The 18994-nt window shown below is 36.8% G+C and overlaps 6 protein-coding genes across 6 annotated transcripts; 1 reads left to right on the top strand and 5 right to left on the bottom strand.

The window, feature by feature from the left end:
* Nucleotides 1-702: 702 nt before the first annotated feature.
* Nucleotides 703-2438, top strand: NAC036 (NAC domain containing protein 36). Its single transcript, XM_018114581.2, has 3 exons — nt 703-1007; nt 1108-1376; nt 1835-2438. Exons 1-3 carry the CDS (start codon nt 710-712, stop codon nt 2252-2254), a joined length of 987 nt encoding a protein of 328 aa, XP_017970070.1. The 5' UTR covers nt 703-709; the 3' UTR covers nt 2255-2438.
* Nucleotides 2439-2704: 266 nt separating this feature from the next.
* LOC18607437 (endochitinase 1) lies at nt 2705-4124 on the bottom strand. Its single transcript, NM_001404994.1, is given in 3 exon segments — nt 2705-3316; nt 3422-3575; nt 3663-4124. Coding segments are annotated over 3 exon segments (966 nt in total). The 5' UTR covers nt 4081-4124; the 3' UTR covers nt 2705-2922.
* A 6412-nt stretch (nt 4125-10536) lies between these two features.
* On the bottom strand, nt 10537-11440 carry LOC18607436 (uncharacterized). The gene has a single exon (XM_088803310.1). It carries the CDS (start codon nt 11438-11440, stop codon nt 10541-10543), a length of 900 nt encoding a protein of 299 aa, XP_088659436.1. The 3' UTR covers nt 10537-10540.
* Nucleotides 11441-12698: 1258 nt separating this feature from the next.
* LOC18607435 (uncharacterized) lies at nt 12699-13568 on the bottom strand. The gene has a single exon (XM_018114831.2). It carries the CDS (start codon nt 13566-13568, stop codon nt 12699-12701), a length of 870 nt encoding a protein of 289 aa, XP_017970320.2.
* A 2417-nt stretch (nt 13569-15985) lies between these two features.
* On the bottom strand, nt 15986-16976 carry LOC18607433 (uncharacterized). Its single transcript, XM_007041602.3, has one exon. The coding sequence runs from the start codon at nt 16974-16976 to the stop codon at nt 16107-16109; it is 870 nt and encodes a 289-aa protein (XP_007041664.3). The 3' UTR covers nt 15986-16106.
* A 731-nt stretch (nt 16977-17707) lies between these two features.
* On the bottom strand, nt 17708-18878 carry LOC18607432 (uncharacterized). Its single transcript, XM_007041601.3, has one exon. It carries the CDS (start codon nt 18732-18734, stop codon nt 17871-17873), a length of 864 nt encoding a protein of 287 aa, XP_007041663.3. The 5' UTR covers nt 18735-18878; the 3' UTR covers nt 17708-17870.
* Between the last annotated feature and the right edge of the window lie 116 nt (nt 18879-18994).

The raw sequence follows: 18994 nt of genomic DNA, 5'->3' as shown, positions 1-18994 counted from the left end.
ATTATAAAATTCCATCAATCGCTGACAACTTTATTTTTGATCCAAATTCCATGCGTAGTAATACAGTGTGTGTGTTTGCTGTAGGGTTAGATCTTGCCTTGGTTGGTTTAGATGGGTCTAAATTTCAAGACTTTTAAGCACGGTGCAATGCTCCATTCATGCTTGCAGCAGCTTTAGATTTCTCTTGAAAAAGAAATCGTAGCTTTCGATTGCAATTTACTACTGCCGAAATAGTAGCAGCAGAGAGGATTTTAGTTATTATGACCAATTCAAATTAAGCTAATGACAAGGTTGAAGAGACTAAAAGACCAGCTGACTACTGATATGTATTTTGAAACTTGAATCTGCAATCCTAGTTCATTTGTTCAAAGATCAAATTGAGTGGCAGAATTTACTTGGAAAATAAAACCCCTCTGTGCCTGGAATTTCCAAGTAAAAGTGGACAAATAAAAGAAAAAGCAGGTCAAGCAAGAACTCAGAAATCAGTCGTTGTCCACCTCACAGGTTAGTCACCGGTGACTTTATTGTGTTTAAGCGTGTGGGTTCCACCATTTGGGAATAGACCTCTGTCCCCTCTCTGCAGATACTTCTAATTTTTCAAGACTTTTCTGCTGCCTTACAATGTTTGATGACTTGGTCATTTCCCACTATTTATCAGCAATGTGTTATCTACCATCCCTATAAATATCTAACAAGACTCCGTCTTTGCATGCAGCAACATTTTTCGTTTTGCATTTTCTATCTTATTCACCTACAACATATCCTAAACCAAGCTGAGAACCTGAAAACTAACTACAGCAGTATAATTTCACTAACCACTATGAGCAGCTGTCAATCCAATATAGATGATCCCAACCCAGAGATTGGACTTCCAGGCTTCCGGTTCCATCCAACGGAGGAAGAGCTCCTTGATTTTTACCTCAGAAACATGATTTATGGCAAGAAGTTGCGTTATGATGTAATTGGGTTTCTCAACATCTATCACCATGATCCCTGGGACTTGCCTGGTACATATATATACGCTTTAGTTTGTTTGTTTAAATGACATAGGCAAATACATATGACTGGTTATGCTTAAGATGTTTTTTGTTTATTAATGTTGTCTAGGATTGTCAAAGATTGGAGAGAGGGAGTGGTACTTTTTTGTGCCTAGAGACAGGAAGCATGGCAGTGGGGGGAGGCCTAACAGGACTACTGAAAACGGATTCTGGAAAGCCACTGGTTCTGACCGGAAAATTGTGAGCTTATCAGATCCAAAGCGCATCATTGGCCTGAAAAAGACTCTTGTTTTCTATAAGGGGAGAGCTCCCCGAGGAAGCAAGACTGATTGGGTCATGAACGAGTACCGTCTACCAGATGGTCACCCCTTGCCTAAGGTACCTTTTTCATTTTCATATTTTAAGTTAATTGGCATTAGCAGCCTCTAATGTGGGGACTGGGGTTCATTCCCATGAAAGATTGAGTTCTCCTTCCAAGTTAATAGTATCATATGTTAGAAAATGGGGAACCTAGTGAAGAAATTATTGTTCTCTGCCATAAATGCTTTTGTAGCAACAGCATTTTCAAACTGCTAAACCCTCGAGTAATTAAAAATTAGAAAGACCTGACTTTTGACTTCAGTATTCTTTGTCTTCAAACCAAACTTTCTTAAACGAGTTTGAATGCAAATGATTTAGGTCAATTGCAAATAAAGATAATGTGAACACTTTTGTGTTATGACATATGAAGGGTCCCAACTTTTGTCATAAGATTTGAATAAAAGTTAATGTCATTCTCATTTATCTGACAAATGTACAGATACATTTTTCTGATGTTAATTTCTGTACGAATGCAGGACATAGTTCTGTGCAAGATATATAGGAAGGCAACTTCCTTGAAAGTCCTGGAGCAAAGGGCAGCACTGGAGGAAGAGTCGAAGGCAATGAACACATCCCCTTCATCTCCACTTTCATCCTTAGAGACCATCTCTTTCTGCAGCCCAAAAGAAGATGTGGTGCCATCAATTTCTGTACCTCAAGTGGTCTTGAAGAAAGAAATCGAAGAGGAAGAAGCCATGGTAGAAGAGAAAAGAGATGGAACAGCAAAGGAGAACGAAACTCCTTCAACATCTCTGCAATTCCCATTAGGCAAGGAAAAATTGCCAGAGCTCCAACTACCCAAAATGACCGACTGGAACCAGGATCAATTTTGGACTCAGCTAACTAGTCCCTGGTTTCAAAATCTGACACCGTATGCCAACATCTTGAATTTCTAGAGCCCAAATTACTATGCAAAGCTTAATTTAGACTCTGATGTTGTATATAAATATAAGCTAGAATTATCTAGTACCAAAGTATTTGTTTAAGTTCTTAATGTCATCCCTCTCACTGAAGCAGTGGTTACAGCTTCAGGCTTTGGAAGCCTTTGCTGTTTCTGTTAATGAAAAATTTTTCCATAAATTTTGCATCTAATTTTTCTTGATATGGCCAATGGAAAATTGCAAATTTGATGGGAATCTTGAAAAATTAGTTCATGAGCAAGCCTTGGTAAAATTGGGCTTCTACACTCTTTCGTTTGTTTGAGTACAAAAAGCCCAAAGGGAAGAGAGATGAGAAGGAATCATGAGCCCAAGCGGTTCTCTGGGAAATGACAGGTATCTGCTGCTACTGCTGCGGTTTGACATTGTCTTAAAATTTCAACATAATGTTCTACAATCAAAGAAAAAATGAAAATCAAAGGAAACCATCCATTTTATTATTCTTTGGGAAAGCAACATCAAGACTACATAAGCTTTCAAACATCTTCAGACAGCAATTTGAGAGAAGCATAGAACACAGTGTCATAGCAAATCCAACAAATTGGATCGGATCACTGTTCTGGTACATTTTAAATACGAAAGCCCTAAACATCTTTGTTTACCAAAGTCATTCGACACTAAATTAGCTACATTGAGTCCACCGAGAGTCCATTGTTATAAGACCTCTGGTTGTAGCAGTCGAGATTGTTACCATAGCCAACTCCAAGTGTGTCACAATACCTCTTATAGAACCCAATGCGGTCCTCTACCTTTGCATTCCAACCTTGACCACATTCAAGGCCGCCATTGATAATATTTGTGATCAAACCAAACCCTGGAACCCGGCCTGCCGCCTGGTCGCTACCGGAGGGTGACCACGCTCCAATGATCACATCGTGGCAAGAAGGCTTTGGTGATTGTGGAGTCATCCAGAACCAGAACGCTGACTTGAAAGAAATTGTAGGATCAGTTGCTAGCAGGTCTGGGTTGTTTAATAGGTCCACCCCAATGGCTCTTCCACACTGCCCATAGTTGTAGTTCCTGATATATCAAAAGTTAAGTGATTATTCCCATGTCAACAAAACAATTTTGCCTTACCATAAATACATTTCAAGAAAAGAAATTAGCAAACGGTGAAAGGCTTACCAAGTAAGTTGCATTGGACCCCGGCCAAAATATTGCTTACCAGGAGCGCAAGGGTAGTTTGGATCCCACTGGCAGTAATCAGCGGGGTTTAATTCCCTATTGTAGCAGTATCCCCACGTATATGGACCATCGGGTGCAGCCCATCCTGCTCCACCTACGGCATCATCAAATTAATCTCAAAACGATGAAGTCATGTTCAAAACATGGTGAACTTTGTGATTAACTTTCGAAGTGGACTAACCAGTAGTTTCGTGAGAAGTTTGGGCCAAGAAAGCAGCAACTTCCCTCTTGCGAGTGGCATCATCACCGGTTGTAGCGAAGGCAGGGAAAGACTTCGCAGCAGCTATGAAAGCATCATAGGTATAGAAGCCACGAGCAGGACAACCACCATCATTTCTATGCAAAAGCATCTGATCAAACCTTTCTCTTGTTATCAGACTATCAAGTCCACCAGTATCACCTCCGCTTCCGCTGCACTGACTCTGGCAACCATTTTCCTTTTTGCAGTAGTCATCAGTGTTGCCACACCAACCAAATTGGCTACAACATAGGCCTCCAGGGCACAGGGCACCACCAGCTTGCCGTCCACACTGCTCAGCTGAGCCCAAGATTAAATAGGATAAGAACAAAGAAAAAACTGACAAGGCCCGAAAGCTCATTTTTTATGGATAATATCTGTGATTTTGTCAATGTGTGGGAGGCTGAGAGGATGGACATACATATACATATATATATAGTGGGACTGATGGAGAAAGACCAAATATCTTTTAGTTTGTATAATTTTATAGTACAAATTATGCCATACCTATCTGTATCCCTGACTTCATTAAATTGCGCTGGCAGATTTCAGCTTCTCTCATCTTATCTAAAAAGGACCCTTTTATTAACAAAAGGTTGGAAAAGATGGGCATGTGGGCGGCTGTTGAATCATTTTAGCTTCGTGCACATGAATTCTATCATGGGCCAATACACAAAATAGTAGCAATGAACTGTTGCTCGACAGTCGCTACTGTCTGTGCGTGAGAAACCAACAATGGTTTGCATAGAGTTAAATACACTGAACAGGCAGAACATGCCAATTAATATGCCATTACATTGATTTGGATCGATGGTGCAACATCGAGCCATTGACTGACAGAGCTATCAAGTTCCTTTCAATGGATGCTTAGCGCGTATTTTCCACACACACAAACAAAGCCGACCGAGATTTTTCAATAAAAAAAAGGCAGGTTAGAGGCGGCTTTTGATATCTTTTCTACTCCAGAAAGTAGGTTCTGGTGCATTGCACTTATTCTTAAAGATCACCCTGTGAACAAATTGACTCCGTCACGAAATAATTTTACTCGCAAATCCTTTTCGGTTAAGACTTCGTCCTAAGTTGAAACTCTCTTTGTTTGTTTGAAATATGGACAGAGACGACAATCAGTATATGTCGGTAACATGATCTTTGTCCTTTGTCTCATTGCTAACCAACGTCTCTTTTCTGGTTTTGTTTTTCTGCCATGAATGCAGGGTGAGAGTTGTTGCCAGGAATCTATGTATTTTCCGATGAGATTATTCTATAATCATATGTAGCTGATCCGCCGCCCCCAACTTGCTTAAAGAAAACTATGAAGAAGCTGAACTAATCGCTGCCTATGCGTACGTACACAAGAAAAGACATAATTTTTTTTAAAAAATTAAATTTTATTAAATTTTTTTATTTTTTATTATTTTTAATCAAAATTATAAATTTTTATTTTAAATAAAACAAAATTTTATAATTAATCATTAGCAAAACATTATTTTATATTTACATGAGATTGATATAAAAAATAAAAAAAATATTATATGATTATATTATCATATTATATCAATTTTTATTATGATATATTAATATTTACCTTAATAAATAAGTAAATTCATTTTCAATTTTTATTGAGTATTTATTTTTTGAAAGAATTGTCATCATTGAACTTTTTTATTCCTTCACAGGAATTCTTATTTTATTTATTATTTAGTCTCTCCTAATCATGCATATGATTTAGAGGGACAGATAGTCCTGAGATAAAATGTTGGATCAAAAATTAATAATCCCAAAAATCTTCTCCATTTATTTAAGCACTTGAAAAAATAAATTTTTTATGAAATTTTTCATTGGAAGAAATTCAAATTTTATAGAAATTATTTTTTTCTAAAAATTATTATACTAAAAATTAGAGTATGTAAAAGAATTACTTGGCGGGCTAGTGCCTAACATTAGATTTTGAGAGTCTTGCTGACCTTTTTACCTGTCTCAATCGCAATTTTAATTTTTTTTTTGGGATAAGATCAATATAAAAAGTGTTAACAAAAAGAAATCCCATGTAAGGGTTTGATCATTGGCCAATAAATTTAAAAATTGGAAACAATCAAAGCTTGTTGGGACCATAAGAAAATGAACCAAGGTCTATCCTTATCATGATTACCATCATTATTATTATTAATATTAAATTAATCAAGCAATTGTGAATTTGACAAAGACACATACAACTTGGCATATGCTTAGGAATCATCGAACAAAAAGATACTTTTTTGTAGCAAGTTTTTATGCTTTAATAAGGTGGGGATTAGGAACCCTTAATTACAAACACTTGTAATCAACAATCCTAAGATTTTAGCTGTCACTTTGAAGCAATACACTGTCCAGAAGGTTTGATTAATGTTTCTGAATTTAATCCTAAAATTATTTCTTTATTAAGTTAAGATTCTATTTTATATGTATAAATTCATTATATGAGAAATAATTAACGACATATTTAACATATGAATTTGAGGATGAAAATTCGTTTTTATATTTAAAATCATTACTTTATATATATGTAAAATATTGTACAATCTTAAGATAATGAGACTCAATATTTTGGCAAGGGGAAAAAATAATTTTGTAAATTAACAAAAGTATGATTGAAATTTCAAGGCTTTTTTCGAAACAAATACTCATTCTGTTTCTTTTTTTTTATTATTCACTTTTTGATTTCATGGAAATTAAGATAAAAATTTTGAGTTCAATATATTTAATATTAGAATTTGAAAATTTTTTATGATATAAATGTTAAATGCTTTTTAATATAAAAATAAAAAAATATGAAAAATAAATTTGTAATATAAAAAAATAAGAGTATTAGATGTGTCATAACGTGTGGGTCCGGGAACCCGACAGCTAGACGTGGTGTGATTTAGGAGTCGCCACCAATCTTTTTTTTCTAGGTGTGATTGGCCATCCTATTTTATCCTATTCAACGAAATCCTAAATTAATTTTAGGTACTTGGAAAGAACGATAAACTGGTCTACATATCCTTAGATTTGGGTTTGGGAGTACGGTTACCCACAGAGAAGGATTAGTACCCCGTGACGCCCGTTTCACAAATGGTACCATTTAATCATATATTATCCTAACCCATTAATTTTATTCTTATGTTTCCTTAATTGTTATTTGTTTATTTAATCTTTTATTAGAATATTTTATTTCATTTTTTACGGCTTTAACATGCACATGATGCAATTGTGAAATGCATGGCATAAATCAGGATAATGCCAAACGAAAATCTTTTATTGAGTATACTTTTTGAATCCGCTCGTCATACTAGTGGGATCCGAAAGTATTCTCTCATCTAGGGAAATACTCTAGCAACTCGCCTTCGCAAGTTTACTTGGTAGATCCCATCATCGGGATAGTCGTTTGTGAGTAAAAAAAAATAGTGTTTTCATGAATGCAAATCTCAATACGAGTAAAAGCCTTTTATTAAAGATATTTCTCCAGACCTTCTCATCGTACTGATGGAGTTCGGAGGTATCTTTTAACCTAGGGAGTTTACCGATGAAACTCGCCTTCGCAAGCTTTCTCGAAAAGTCCCATCATCGGAGTTTATACCTGTATACGGAATATATTTATATGTCATGATATTTAACCATGCAACGATGATACGTGATGCACTCGTACACTCGATATTTGTTTCTTATCTTTCACAAAATCTACTACTTTTTTTTGTGTGCGTATTTATTATGAACAAATATTTTACATTTACTTATTGTTTTTTGCTTCGTTATGCATTTTGCTATATAAGTTCTTATTTATTTTACTATATGAAATTTTTTAGAACTATATATTTTTTAGATCAAGTATTTTTTATTATCCGTAATTATTATTATTATTATTCATGCATATGTGTTTTCCATTTTTATTATTATGATTAACAAATTTATTGTTATCATTGATTTCTATTTTATTTTGTTTTGCATATTTTGATTAATTGGTGGTTAACTATATAGTTTTTATTTCATTTACAATTAGGAACATTGGAATTACGAATTAGGACCCTCCCATCGTACTGATGGAGTTTTAATCGAAGCCCCTAACCTAGGGAAGTTTGCTTGAAATTGCGACTTCTCGCGCTTCAAATGGACATCCCATCATCGGTATATTGTACTTGTAGTTAATGTCATGGTATATTATTATTTTTTTATTTTAATTATTATTTTTATATATATATATATTTGTAGTAAATATTTTCCTAAGCTTAAGTTCTTTGTATGACTAAACATTTTTTAAAATATTATTATTTTATTTTATTTTTTATGCTTTAGTATTTCTATGTTCTTCTATTTGTATTAATTTTCTAAGTCTAAAATATCATCTAAAAAAAATTTAAACATTATGCTATAATAATTGAGAATTAATTCTACCTAATATTCCTAAAAAAAAACATATAAAATGAGCCAACCTAAAAACACAAACAGATTCATAAAAGGGTTAAGGATTCACCTTGCTGGGTTAAAAGCGGCCCAAGATAGCCGGCCTGCTCCAACTAAACTGCCTCCCTAAGGCCCGCGTAGCCTCTTGTCAAAACGCACCGCTTTGGTGCACAAACCAAAGCCTTTTTGCCTCCCAAAACTACACTGCTTTGATCACCACTACACCTTCCCCAAAACGACGCCGTTTCACTTTAAACCTTAGATATGAAACCCCATTTTCTTTCTTTTCTTCCCATTTCTTCCCCTCATTTTCTCTTTCTAGCTGTCGGACCCTCCTCCTTCTCTTTAAACCCCCAACTTCTCCTCTCACCTTTCTCTCTTATCCTCACATCGGTGACTTCCTCTTTGCCGCCGATCTGCAGATGGCCTCCCAACAGAAACCTCTAGACCTCCAAATCGTCGACCTCCCAAGCCACCTCACCTTGCCGTCAGTTCTCTCTCTTTCTCAATACCGCCGATCGACTCTCCCTTTGGCGCCGATTGGTTCTCTCCCTCTCTCTTTATTCCTTTTCTCCCTTTGGCGTCGATTGGTGCTCTCTCTCTCTCTCTATTCCTTTCCTCCCTTTCGCCGGCCACTCTAGCTCTAGATCTGTTCAAACAACAACCCAGAAACCTCCCCCAGAATCTCTCTTCTAATCGACGACAGGAAACCCAAGGCTCTTCTCTCGACATTGGCGGCACAAACCCAAATCTTATTCTCCAAAATCGACGACAAAAAGCCCAAGAATCACTCTTTCAGTGTCGACCATTGTGTATTTTTTTTGTATTTTTCTATGATTTTTTTGTATTTTTTTGTTTGAGAATTTGTGGTTTTGGCTGCTAGAAGACTTAGGGCTTTTGATTTTGGCTTTTTGTGTTTTTTTTTTGAAGGATTTTTTTTTTGGATCGTTTTCTCTCTGGTTTATTTTTGTTCTTCTCTCTTTTTTCCTTTCTCCCCCTCCTTTTTAAGAACTGGATTGTCCAAAAATTTGGACAATTCAGAGGTGAAATCATGCTCTCATGATTTCACATATCTCTAGCAAATAGGAAGGGTTCGTAGCTGAAGGTGACTAGTCTTCCTCAAATCTGGCTACCTTTCAGGGACATTAATGCCTTGTAATGATGGACTGGAGAAGGGGTTAAGAACACGCTCAGATTTTTCTTGTTCATTCATATTTTTTTTATTTTTATTATTATTTTTATTTATTTTGTTGATGTAAGTGTTTACAAGATGTCTAAAAAAATAAAAAATATCTTATTTTGAAAAATTAAAAAAATAGATAAAAAAATAATAAATTATAATGAAATGCAACTACGCAAAATAGAGATTAGACCCATGAGGTCTCTCCTGTCCACCTTTATTAATAGGCCATTTGGGCTTTGCAGGCCCAATGTGTAAGGACGCTAATTTTGAACAAGAAGCGTAGATCAGGAATCCGAGTATAATCGGACGACGATTCATACGGGTCTCCACCCCCTTAAAATGGTGTTATTTCTAGGCAATCCAAACCATCGGATACTATAAATACCCCTTCAAACTCTACCGTTAACGAATGGAGGGCGGGAGAAAAGTACATGGACTGAGGAATGAGTCTCTGTTTCTTCATTTCCTTCTCCTTCAACTGTTTTAGGCCTTGGGTCGTCGTCTGTGGGGAAGACATGGGGCTCTCAATTTCTGCTGCTTTCAAGTAATTGCTAAATTGGTATTTCCCTACAATTTTCAATTACCCAACAAATAAATTGCTATTCCCTTGTAAAAAGCCGGTGAGTATCTCCTCTTGGGGCTATGCAGTTTGCAGCAAATCTCCTGATGTTGACACCATTTCCTATTGTTGAGCATACTGTACATTGCATCTCACTGCTGCATCTAGGAGGCTTTCTTCCATATATATTTTATTTGTGAATAAATTACTCCCATTAGGGCATGTCTCATCACATGGCACACTCATAAGCAGGGGTGAGTACTAATTGTTCGGAATCGAAATAATAGATCAAAACGATTGAATTCCATTAATATGGTTCTTTCTTGGGTTTTAATATTAATTGGTTAGGAAGAACTTGGTATATTTGGTTATCTTGGTGGATCGAAAAACGGATATTAATAATATATTATATATTAGGTTTTATTAAAACTTAATTAAGTCCCAGCGGCTTTTATCTGAATTGATTATTTCAGTTGTGTAGCATGTCAAAGTGAGGGCTGAGATTTGATTTGAGTTTAGAACCTCCTCCCAGGAAAGAAACAAGAGACTAGTAGATGCAAAATCTGTGCTATAAAGTATATTTTTCTGATTTTCTCTATGTAAGAGTATTACATGTGTTTTACATCAACATACAACTCAGAGCTCCTCATCATAATTGAGGCTCTAGTGGTTGAGGAAGTTGAGAGTAGTGACTCTGGCTTTGATCAAACGTCTAAAGAGGCACTCAAGAGCTTCTTCCAAATCTTGAATGCACATTTCTGATTTTTTCAACTCTTGTTGAGCATTCTCAATATGCATGTAATTGTCAGATTTGCTTATCTTGCAACTGGCAAGGGGAAGCAGCGTAGCTTCAGCGTTGGAAATTTCATTTGTATGTAGTTCTTCTTTCTCACACCTCACTCTTTTGGTGTTCATTAGCTTTGAAGCTAGTGACCAGCGGCTTGACTTCATCTCTATCTCAGGTCCGTAGATAAAAGAAAACAAGGACCCTAGAACACTGCTAGTTGCACCTTGCACTTCTCTCAAGATGCTGAAAGTAGCTCCAGTCTCACTGCCTTTGCTGGAGGAAGAAGTATCACGTTTATTTTCCACATGCTTCAAATTCTTTAAGCCCTTTCTGATTGCCTTTTTCACAGCTTTCCTAGAGTTAAAGTATTTTTTAACCTTGATTGTAAGCCCTGTTTCAACTCCTTGTCTTCTACACAAAATTGATTGAAGTTCTTGTGTGCACTCCTTTGTTTGGGACAGGGCATCCTTGGCAGTGCTGCACGTGTCCAAGAGCCTAAGAGATCCGTCCAACAGCTCATCAACATATTTCCTCTGTTGCTCCTTGGCTAAAGCTTGTTGAGTAAGGGGCAATTGAAGCAATCTATCTGTGCAATCATGCAAATCTTGTAGACCATTGAGTTTGTGGCTTAGGGATGAGAATGTAGAGGCAGCTTCAGAAGCCCTCAATCTGCTCAAATGCTCATCAACCTCTGAAGTTGATGGGTGTGATCTAGAGGGCAAGCTGTTTGAACGAACATGGTAACAGGTTTGGATGTTAGAAGGATTGGTTGCCATTATTTCTTCTACAGAGAAAATTTAGTAGTTGTGTTCTCAATTCAATCTAGCAATCTGCTTTCATCCCTTCTTCATCTGCTCAATTTATATTATGGGATGAGAGAGAAATGAAGAATCTCATCCTTTCAAATGGCAATTAGAGGTAACATGGACTTGATACCAATCTTACCAATTATATTAGCTGTGTTCTTGCAATGTCTCCTCTCCACCAGCTTTACAACTCATTTCATAATTGTTTTAATTAGTAAAATCACAATTATATTGAGCTAAGATAATTCTTAATAATATGCAAAACGAGCAGTTTTAATATTCTTTCCAGTGCCATAGTGGCCATTTTTTCTTCTGCATTCTGCCATCAGGACTAATTTGTTGCTCTGCATAACCCTTGGAGACATGTGGTCTGCATCACTTGTGTGCTCCCATCCATGAAAGTAATATATCTTGTTATAATTGGCTGATCATGTCAACATTTTCATTAGCATGAACACATCCATGCAGGTAATTTGATTAAGTTTATTAAGTTTTGGATAGATAATTACAATAAATATGAGTCCCAAAATTTTTTGTTGTGCAGGAGGCAGACAAGATTTGCATTAGTTAAATCAGCAATTGATATTTTGTGCAACCATAAACAATGGGGTTAAGAAGAACACTGCTTCTGATGTGCTTAATGGCCACATGCTTCTAACTCCGCTCCTAGCTCAAATTAACATGTGCAGCAAGAAGGTAACGCTATTATTTCTTCTAATTAAAGGGCTAACTGATTAATCAATCAAATGCAAATGGTCCAGATAAGATTGTTGTGCAAGAGCCAGGCAAGATCCTTATGCTTGGTTTTGCGATCTTTACAGCAGCATAAGGCTAACAATATCATATGCAGATATTTGTATTTGTAAGTGTTCAATTGTTCTCTTTAGGACAATTGGAATCTTGAGAGCTTTTATTTTGATAAAATAAAAGGCATAATAGGCTCTTTCCCAAGTAAATCCAAGAGAAGGCCATGGAAATTTTGTAATATCCTGTCAGATAATTTTTGTGATCTTACTTATTGAGTCACAAGTTCATTACTATGAAATTGAGAGTTGATATTTGAGATTTTCAAAGGAAAAAAAAGAACCAAAAAAGAAAAAGGAAAATGACAAAGAAGAATATGCAATAGAAGCTAAATTTTCTGAAGTATATTTTTCTATGACATAAGAATAATTACATTTGTATTGCATTTAATGTACAGATGAATTCACATGATATTTGAGGCTAGCTAATGGTTGAGTATGTTGAGAATATTGACTCTGACTTTGATCAGGCACCTAAACAGGCCTTCAAGCCCTTCTTCAAAGTCTTGAATGCAAGACTCTGATTTTTGCAGTTCATTTTGAACATTCTCAATTTGCATGATGTCAGATTTGCTTGTTGCAAGGGAAAGCAATGAAGCTTCAGCATTTGCCATTTCATTGATCTGCTGTTCACCTTCACTCCCCACTCTTTTTGTGTGCAATAGCTTTGAGACTAGTGACCAATGGCTCAACTTTGTTTCTTTCTCAGGCCCAAAAGTAAAGAACGAGAAGGATTCTAGCACACTTAGTGTGACTGCTTGCACCTCTCGTAAGATGCTGAACACGGTCTCTGTCTCATGTTGAACAGTTCTTTGTTTATTTTCCTTATGCTTCAAATTCTTTAGGGCCTTCAAGATTGCCCTTTTAGCTGTCTTCTTAGAGGTTAAGTATTTTCTAACCTCATTAGCAAACCCTGTTGTAGCACCTCGCTTTCGCCGCAAGATTGATTGAAGTTCTAGTGTGCATTCCTTTACTTGAAACAAGGCATCCTTGGCAGTGGTGCACACGTCTAAAAGCGTAAGAGATGCATTCAACAGCTCATCAACATATTCCCTCTGCTGCTCTTGGGCTAAGATCTGTTGAGTGAGGGGCAATCGAAGCAGCTTATCAACGCAATCATGTAAATCTTGAAGGATGCCAAGTTTGCAGTTTAAGGATGATGATGTTGATGCAGATTCAGATGCTGCCAATCTGCTCAAATGCTCATCAACTTCTGAAGTTATAGGGTGTGATCTAGAGGGCAAGCTGTTAGATCGAGCATGGTAACAGGCTTGGATGTTTGGAGTGGTAGCCATTATTTCTTCTAGAGGAGAAAACTAAGCAGTTTTGATTGCAATTCAATCTGGCAATTTGCCTTCTTCCCTTCATCTACCCAATATATATATTATGTGATGACGGAGACATGAAGAATCTCTTGTATTCAAATAGCAGTTAGAGGTACCGTGGACTTGATACCAATCTGAACAACTATCTCAGTGTAGTTCATGCAATGTCTCCTCTTTACCAGTTCTCCAACTCATAACACAATTGTTTTAAATAGAAAACTCCCTATATATCTTGATTCTTGAGATTAGATAATACTACATAATCGGCTATGCGTGAGCGGTTTTAAAATTGTTTCCAGAGACGGTGACAACTTTTTCTAATGTATTCTGTACACTCTTGTGTGTCAGGGCTAACTTATTGTCTGCTAATATAATTTAATGTGTAGCCTCGATCATTTGGAGCCAAGGGGTCTGCATCACTCGTGCACTCCCTCATCTGAAAGTATTTTATGTAGTCATAATTGTTTAATATTCTATTAGCATGCACATGTGTATGCAATTAACATGATTGATTGTTTTCAAGTTTTTGAATACTTAATTTTGTTAAAAAAAATGTATGTCCTGAATTTCTTCTTGTGCAGGAGGCAGGCAAGATCTGCAAACTGAACTTCGACACATCTTGCCACAATATAGAAAAATGGCTAGAGTTTGTTGATTGATGTCTCAGGATTATTCTGCTGTCCGCCTAACAGAAAGACAGCCATCACAATTTTCGTTAACTGAAACGTGTGTATGATTTAAATTTCAGCCTGTTATCTCGCTTCATTCATGCATGCATCCATGTGAATGACATTGGAAGTGGTGCACACATCTAAAAGCCTAAGAGATGCATTCAACAGCTCATCAACATATTCCCTCTGCTGCTCTTGGGCTAAGATCTGTTGAGTGAGGGGCAATCGAAGCAGCTTATCAATGCAATCATGTAAATCTTGAAGGGTGCCGAGTTTGCAGTTTAAGGATGATGATGTTGATGCAGATTTAGATGCTACCAATCTGCTCAAATGCTCATCAACCTCTGAAGTTATAGGGTGTGATCTAGAGGGCAAGCTGTTGGAACGAGCATGGTAACAGGCTTGGATGTTTGGAGTGGTAACCATTCTTTCTTCTGGAGGAGTAAACTTAGCAGTTGTGATCTCAATTCAATCTGGCGATTTGCCTTCTTCCCTTCGTCTACCCAATATAGATATATAGATATATATATATATATATATATATATATATATATATATATATTATGTGATACGGGGAGACATGAAGAATCTCATCTATTCAAATTGCAGTGAGAGGTAACGTGGACTTGATATCAATTTGAACTTCTCAGCGTGGTTCATGCAATGTCTCCTCTTTACCAGTTTTACAACTCATAACACAATTGTTTTAATTAGAGAACTCCTAATATATCTTGATTCTTGAGATTAGATAAACACTATATAATGGACTATGCACGAGTGGTTTTAAAATTGTTACCAGAGACAGTGACAACTTTTTCTAATGTATTCTGTACACTTCTGTCTGTCAGGGCCAATTTATTGTCTGCTAATTGTATAATTTAATGTGTAACCTCGTTCATAAGAAGCCAAGGGGTCTGCATCACTCGTGCGCTCCCTCATCTGAAATTATTTTATGTAGTCATAATTGTTTGATCATTTTCATTAGCATGCACATGTGTATGCAATTAACATGATGGATTGTTTTCAAGTTTTTGAATACTTAATTCTGATAAACAAATGCAAGTCCTGAATTTCTTGTCATGCAGGAGGCAGGCAAGATCTGCAAGCTCAACTTCGACACATCTTGCCACAGTATAGAAAAATGGCTGGAGTTTGATGATTGATGTCTCAGGATTATTCAGCTGTCCGCGTAACAGAAAGACAGCCATCATGATTTTCGTTAATTGAAATGTGTGTATGATTTAAATTTCAGCCTGTTACCTTGCCTCATTCATGCATGCATCCATGTGAATGACATTGGAGTTTTTGCAGAGTGATAATTTATTATTCTTTAACTTGGAGACAAGAGGAATCCTAACAGGTTCAAACTTCACTAATTGCTTATTTTGTCCATTGTTTTTATGAACTCGAGGAGATTCCTCATCTTGGGAAGAAGAAAGTAAAAACGAAAACCTTAGCTTAACTCTTTTCTCGGACTAACTAATACATTTAACTTACTGAGTTACTCAGCTGTCTTAAACCTATGAGCTAGGACTTGGTTCCTATCAAAACCTTTTAGCATTCGATCACAAATTATTTTAAATTTTGTTCAAAATTTTTCATTATTTAGCGATCTTTTCCTATATTACCACCTTGTCCAATCCCCTTCATGGGGATTTTATTGGTTGGTTAAATCTGAACAGAAGGGTTAACTAAATGCTATAGACAGTGAAAATAAGGCATGCAGTGATCAGATAGAGTATGTGCAAAAGAATAAGTAGTTGTGGTATCAAAACGTATTTCATTTCATTTATATGTTTATTTGATTTCTGTACATGATTGTGGTAATCATAATTTTCTAGGGGGTGAGGATGTTGAGAAGGGAGACTCTAGCTTTGATCATACACCTGAAGAGGCACTCAAGTCCATCTTCAAGATCTTGAATACACAGCTCCAAGTCTTTTAGCTGGTTTTGCATCTCGACGTTCATGGTATTCTCAGATTTGCTCATCTTCTGACCCGCAAGGGATTTTAAGGCAGCATCAACCTTCTCAAATTCATTTGCTTCTCTTGCTGCTCCCTTGCATGCTATTCTTTTGTGATGCAATAATTTAGAAACTAATGACCAACTTCCAGGCTTTGGCCCGGATATCAGAGATAACAAATACTCAAACATGGAAGAAGTGACTGCTTCAACCTCTCTTAGCATGCTAACAATGGCCTTCGTCTCATAATCTTCTGATAGAGAGAAAATTTGTTTTGATTGCATGCCCTTCAAATTTCCCAATGCCTTGTGGATGGTCTTTTTGACTTCTTTCCTGGAGGTTAAGTACTTCCCGACCACACTTACAAGCTCAACTTCACCAGTCCTTCTACGCAAAATTGATTGCAGTTCATTTGTGCTTTCTTTTGTCTGCAGCACAACATCCTTAGCAGTGCTGCACAGATCTAGAAGCCAGAGAGAACCATCCAACAACTCATCAACCAATTCCTTGTGTTGTTCTTGGGCTAAAGCTTGCTGGGAAAAAGGCAGCTGAAGCAACTTATCAACACAATCATACAAATCCCGGAAGCCATTTAGTTTACGGCTTATTGATGATGAGGTAGATGTAGCGTCAGAAGCCCTTAATCTGTTCAAATGCACATCAATCTGTGAGACAAGTGGGCTTGGTCTAGATGGAAGAGGGAAGCTATTAGAGCGAGTGTGGTGAAAAGTTCGGGTAGCCATTTTATCTTCAGATGGAAGAGGCCTAGATTGTTGAATGTTTCTAGCAATTTGCTGTGCAATACCAGGCATCGGATTCAATATATATCAGGTCATGGAGACAAAAAGGAATCTGAAATGCTTCTTCTATCAGCTAATGGTGACACGATGTATATCTCGATCAAAAAGCGTTGTGTCAGCTATGTTGATGCAATGTCTCCCCTTCACCAGCTTTCCAGCTCACTTTCCAATTATGTTAAAAATATGAATCCTTGGGATTCCTTTGCACTCGTTGATACCATCCAAGTTGGTGGTGCACGAGAGCTGTTGTCATTGTTTCATGTAATTAAGAAAAAGCAACAATTAATTGTTTGCACGTGTGTATAGGCATACACTATGTTGATCCACTTTCTTATCCTTGCCCCCTTTTCATTTAACAGCGGAAAGTTTTATGATTAATACTTAACGGACTATCAAATAAAATAGAAAGGCAGCAAGCATCTCTTTATTGCTTAAAGCGTGTGAGATTTGCATCTACCATGTGTTAGTAATCAAATTTTTAATGTTTTACAAGAGCCCCATTATCTCCAATGGGACAGGAGGAATCCTGACAGCTCAGATATCCATTGCAAAATTTCAAATAGTCTTGCAAGATACCAAATGTAATAATGGAGGCTCTTATAATACAACTAGTCAGTGCAGACAGATAGCATTTGGTAAAATTGAAGATAAAATTGGCAGGGTTAATGGTTGAAACAAATGTAAATGCAAAAATAATCACAACCCTTTCTGGAAAGGTTAGTAAATTATTTCAAAGCAAGGAAAAGAGTGAAATTTTGTGAGAAAACTGAATGATTTTGTATTAATAATTGTATACATCTGAAATTATAGTTATGTACAATTGCACTGCCAAGATTTTTAACAGTTGAGGATGTTGAGAACAGTGACTCTAGCTTTGATCAAACGCCTAAAGAGGCTTTCAAGTTCTTCTTCAAGATCTTGGATGCACAACTCTGAGTTATGGAGCTTATTTTGCACATTCTCAACATTCTTCATGTTTTCAGATTTGACGAGGGAACGCAGTCCAGCTTCAGCACTTGCAATTTCATGTGTTTTTTGTCCTTCTTCCTCATACATCACTTTTTTCTGGTGCATTAACCTGGAAACTAGTGACCAGCGGCTCAACTTTGATCCTGCCTCTGGCCCTGAAATAAACAACAGCAAGGATTCCAGCATGCTGATGGTAACTGCTTGTACTTCTCTTAGAATGCTAATCACAGCTCCATTCTCAGCATCCTTGATGGAAGAAGAGGAGCTAAGTTTATTTTCCATATGCTTCAAGTTCTTTAAGGCCTTGCAGATTGCCTTTTTCACTGCCTTCCTAGATGTTAAGTACTTCCTAACCTCATCACCAAGCCCTTCAACTCCTCGTCTTCTGCGCAAAATTGATTGAAGTTCTTGAGTGCACTCCTTGGTTTGCAACAAGGCATCCTTGGCAGTGCTGCATACATCCAAGAGCATGATTGATCCATCGAACAGTTCTTCAACCCATTTCCGCTGCTGCTCTTGGGCTAGAGCTTGTTGAGTGAGGGGCAGTTGAAGCAACATATCAACATATTCATGCAAATCTTGAAGACCATTTAGATTTTGGCCAATTGAAGATGATGTAGAGGCCGATTGAGATGCCCTCAATCGGTTCAGATTCTCATCAATTTGTGAAGTGATGGGGTGTTGCCTTGAAGGCAAGCTGTTAGAGCGAGAATGGTAAGAAGTGGTAGCCATTTTCTTGTTTTAGAGAAAAAAAGAAGGCTTTGCAATTGTTTGTTGAACTCTTTCTAGCTGTTTGCTCTGCCTCTAACCCCTTACCATCTGCTGAATATATATCACAGGTTGAGGGGAGACATGAGGAATCCCATTCTCTTTAAATATCAGTTATAAGTAACATGAAACATGATCTGGATCTACATAACTATCTCGAAAATGTTTATGTTGTCTCTCCTCTCCACCATCAAAACAACTCATTACCTTTCAACAAATACAAT

Source organism: Theobroma cacao, chromosome 2 (assembly GCF_053813885.1).
Source record: "Theobroma cacao isolate CCN51 chromosome 2, ASM5381388v1, whole genome shotgun sequence".
In the NCBI taxonomy this organism is placed as follows: domain Eukaryota; kingdom Viridiplantae; phylum Streptophyta; class Magnoliopsida; order Malvales; family Malvaceae; genus Theobroma; species Theobroma cacao.
Note: the sequence above shows the minus strand (reverse complement) of the source record. Positions and strands in the feature narration are given on the sequence as shown.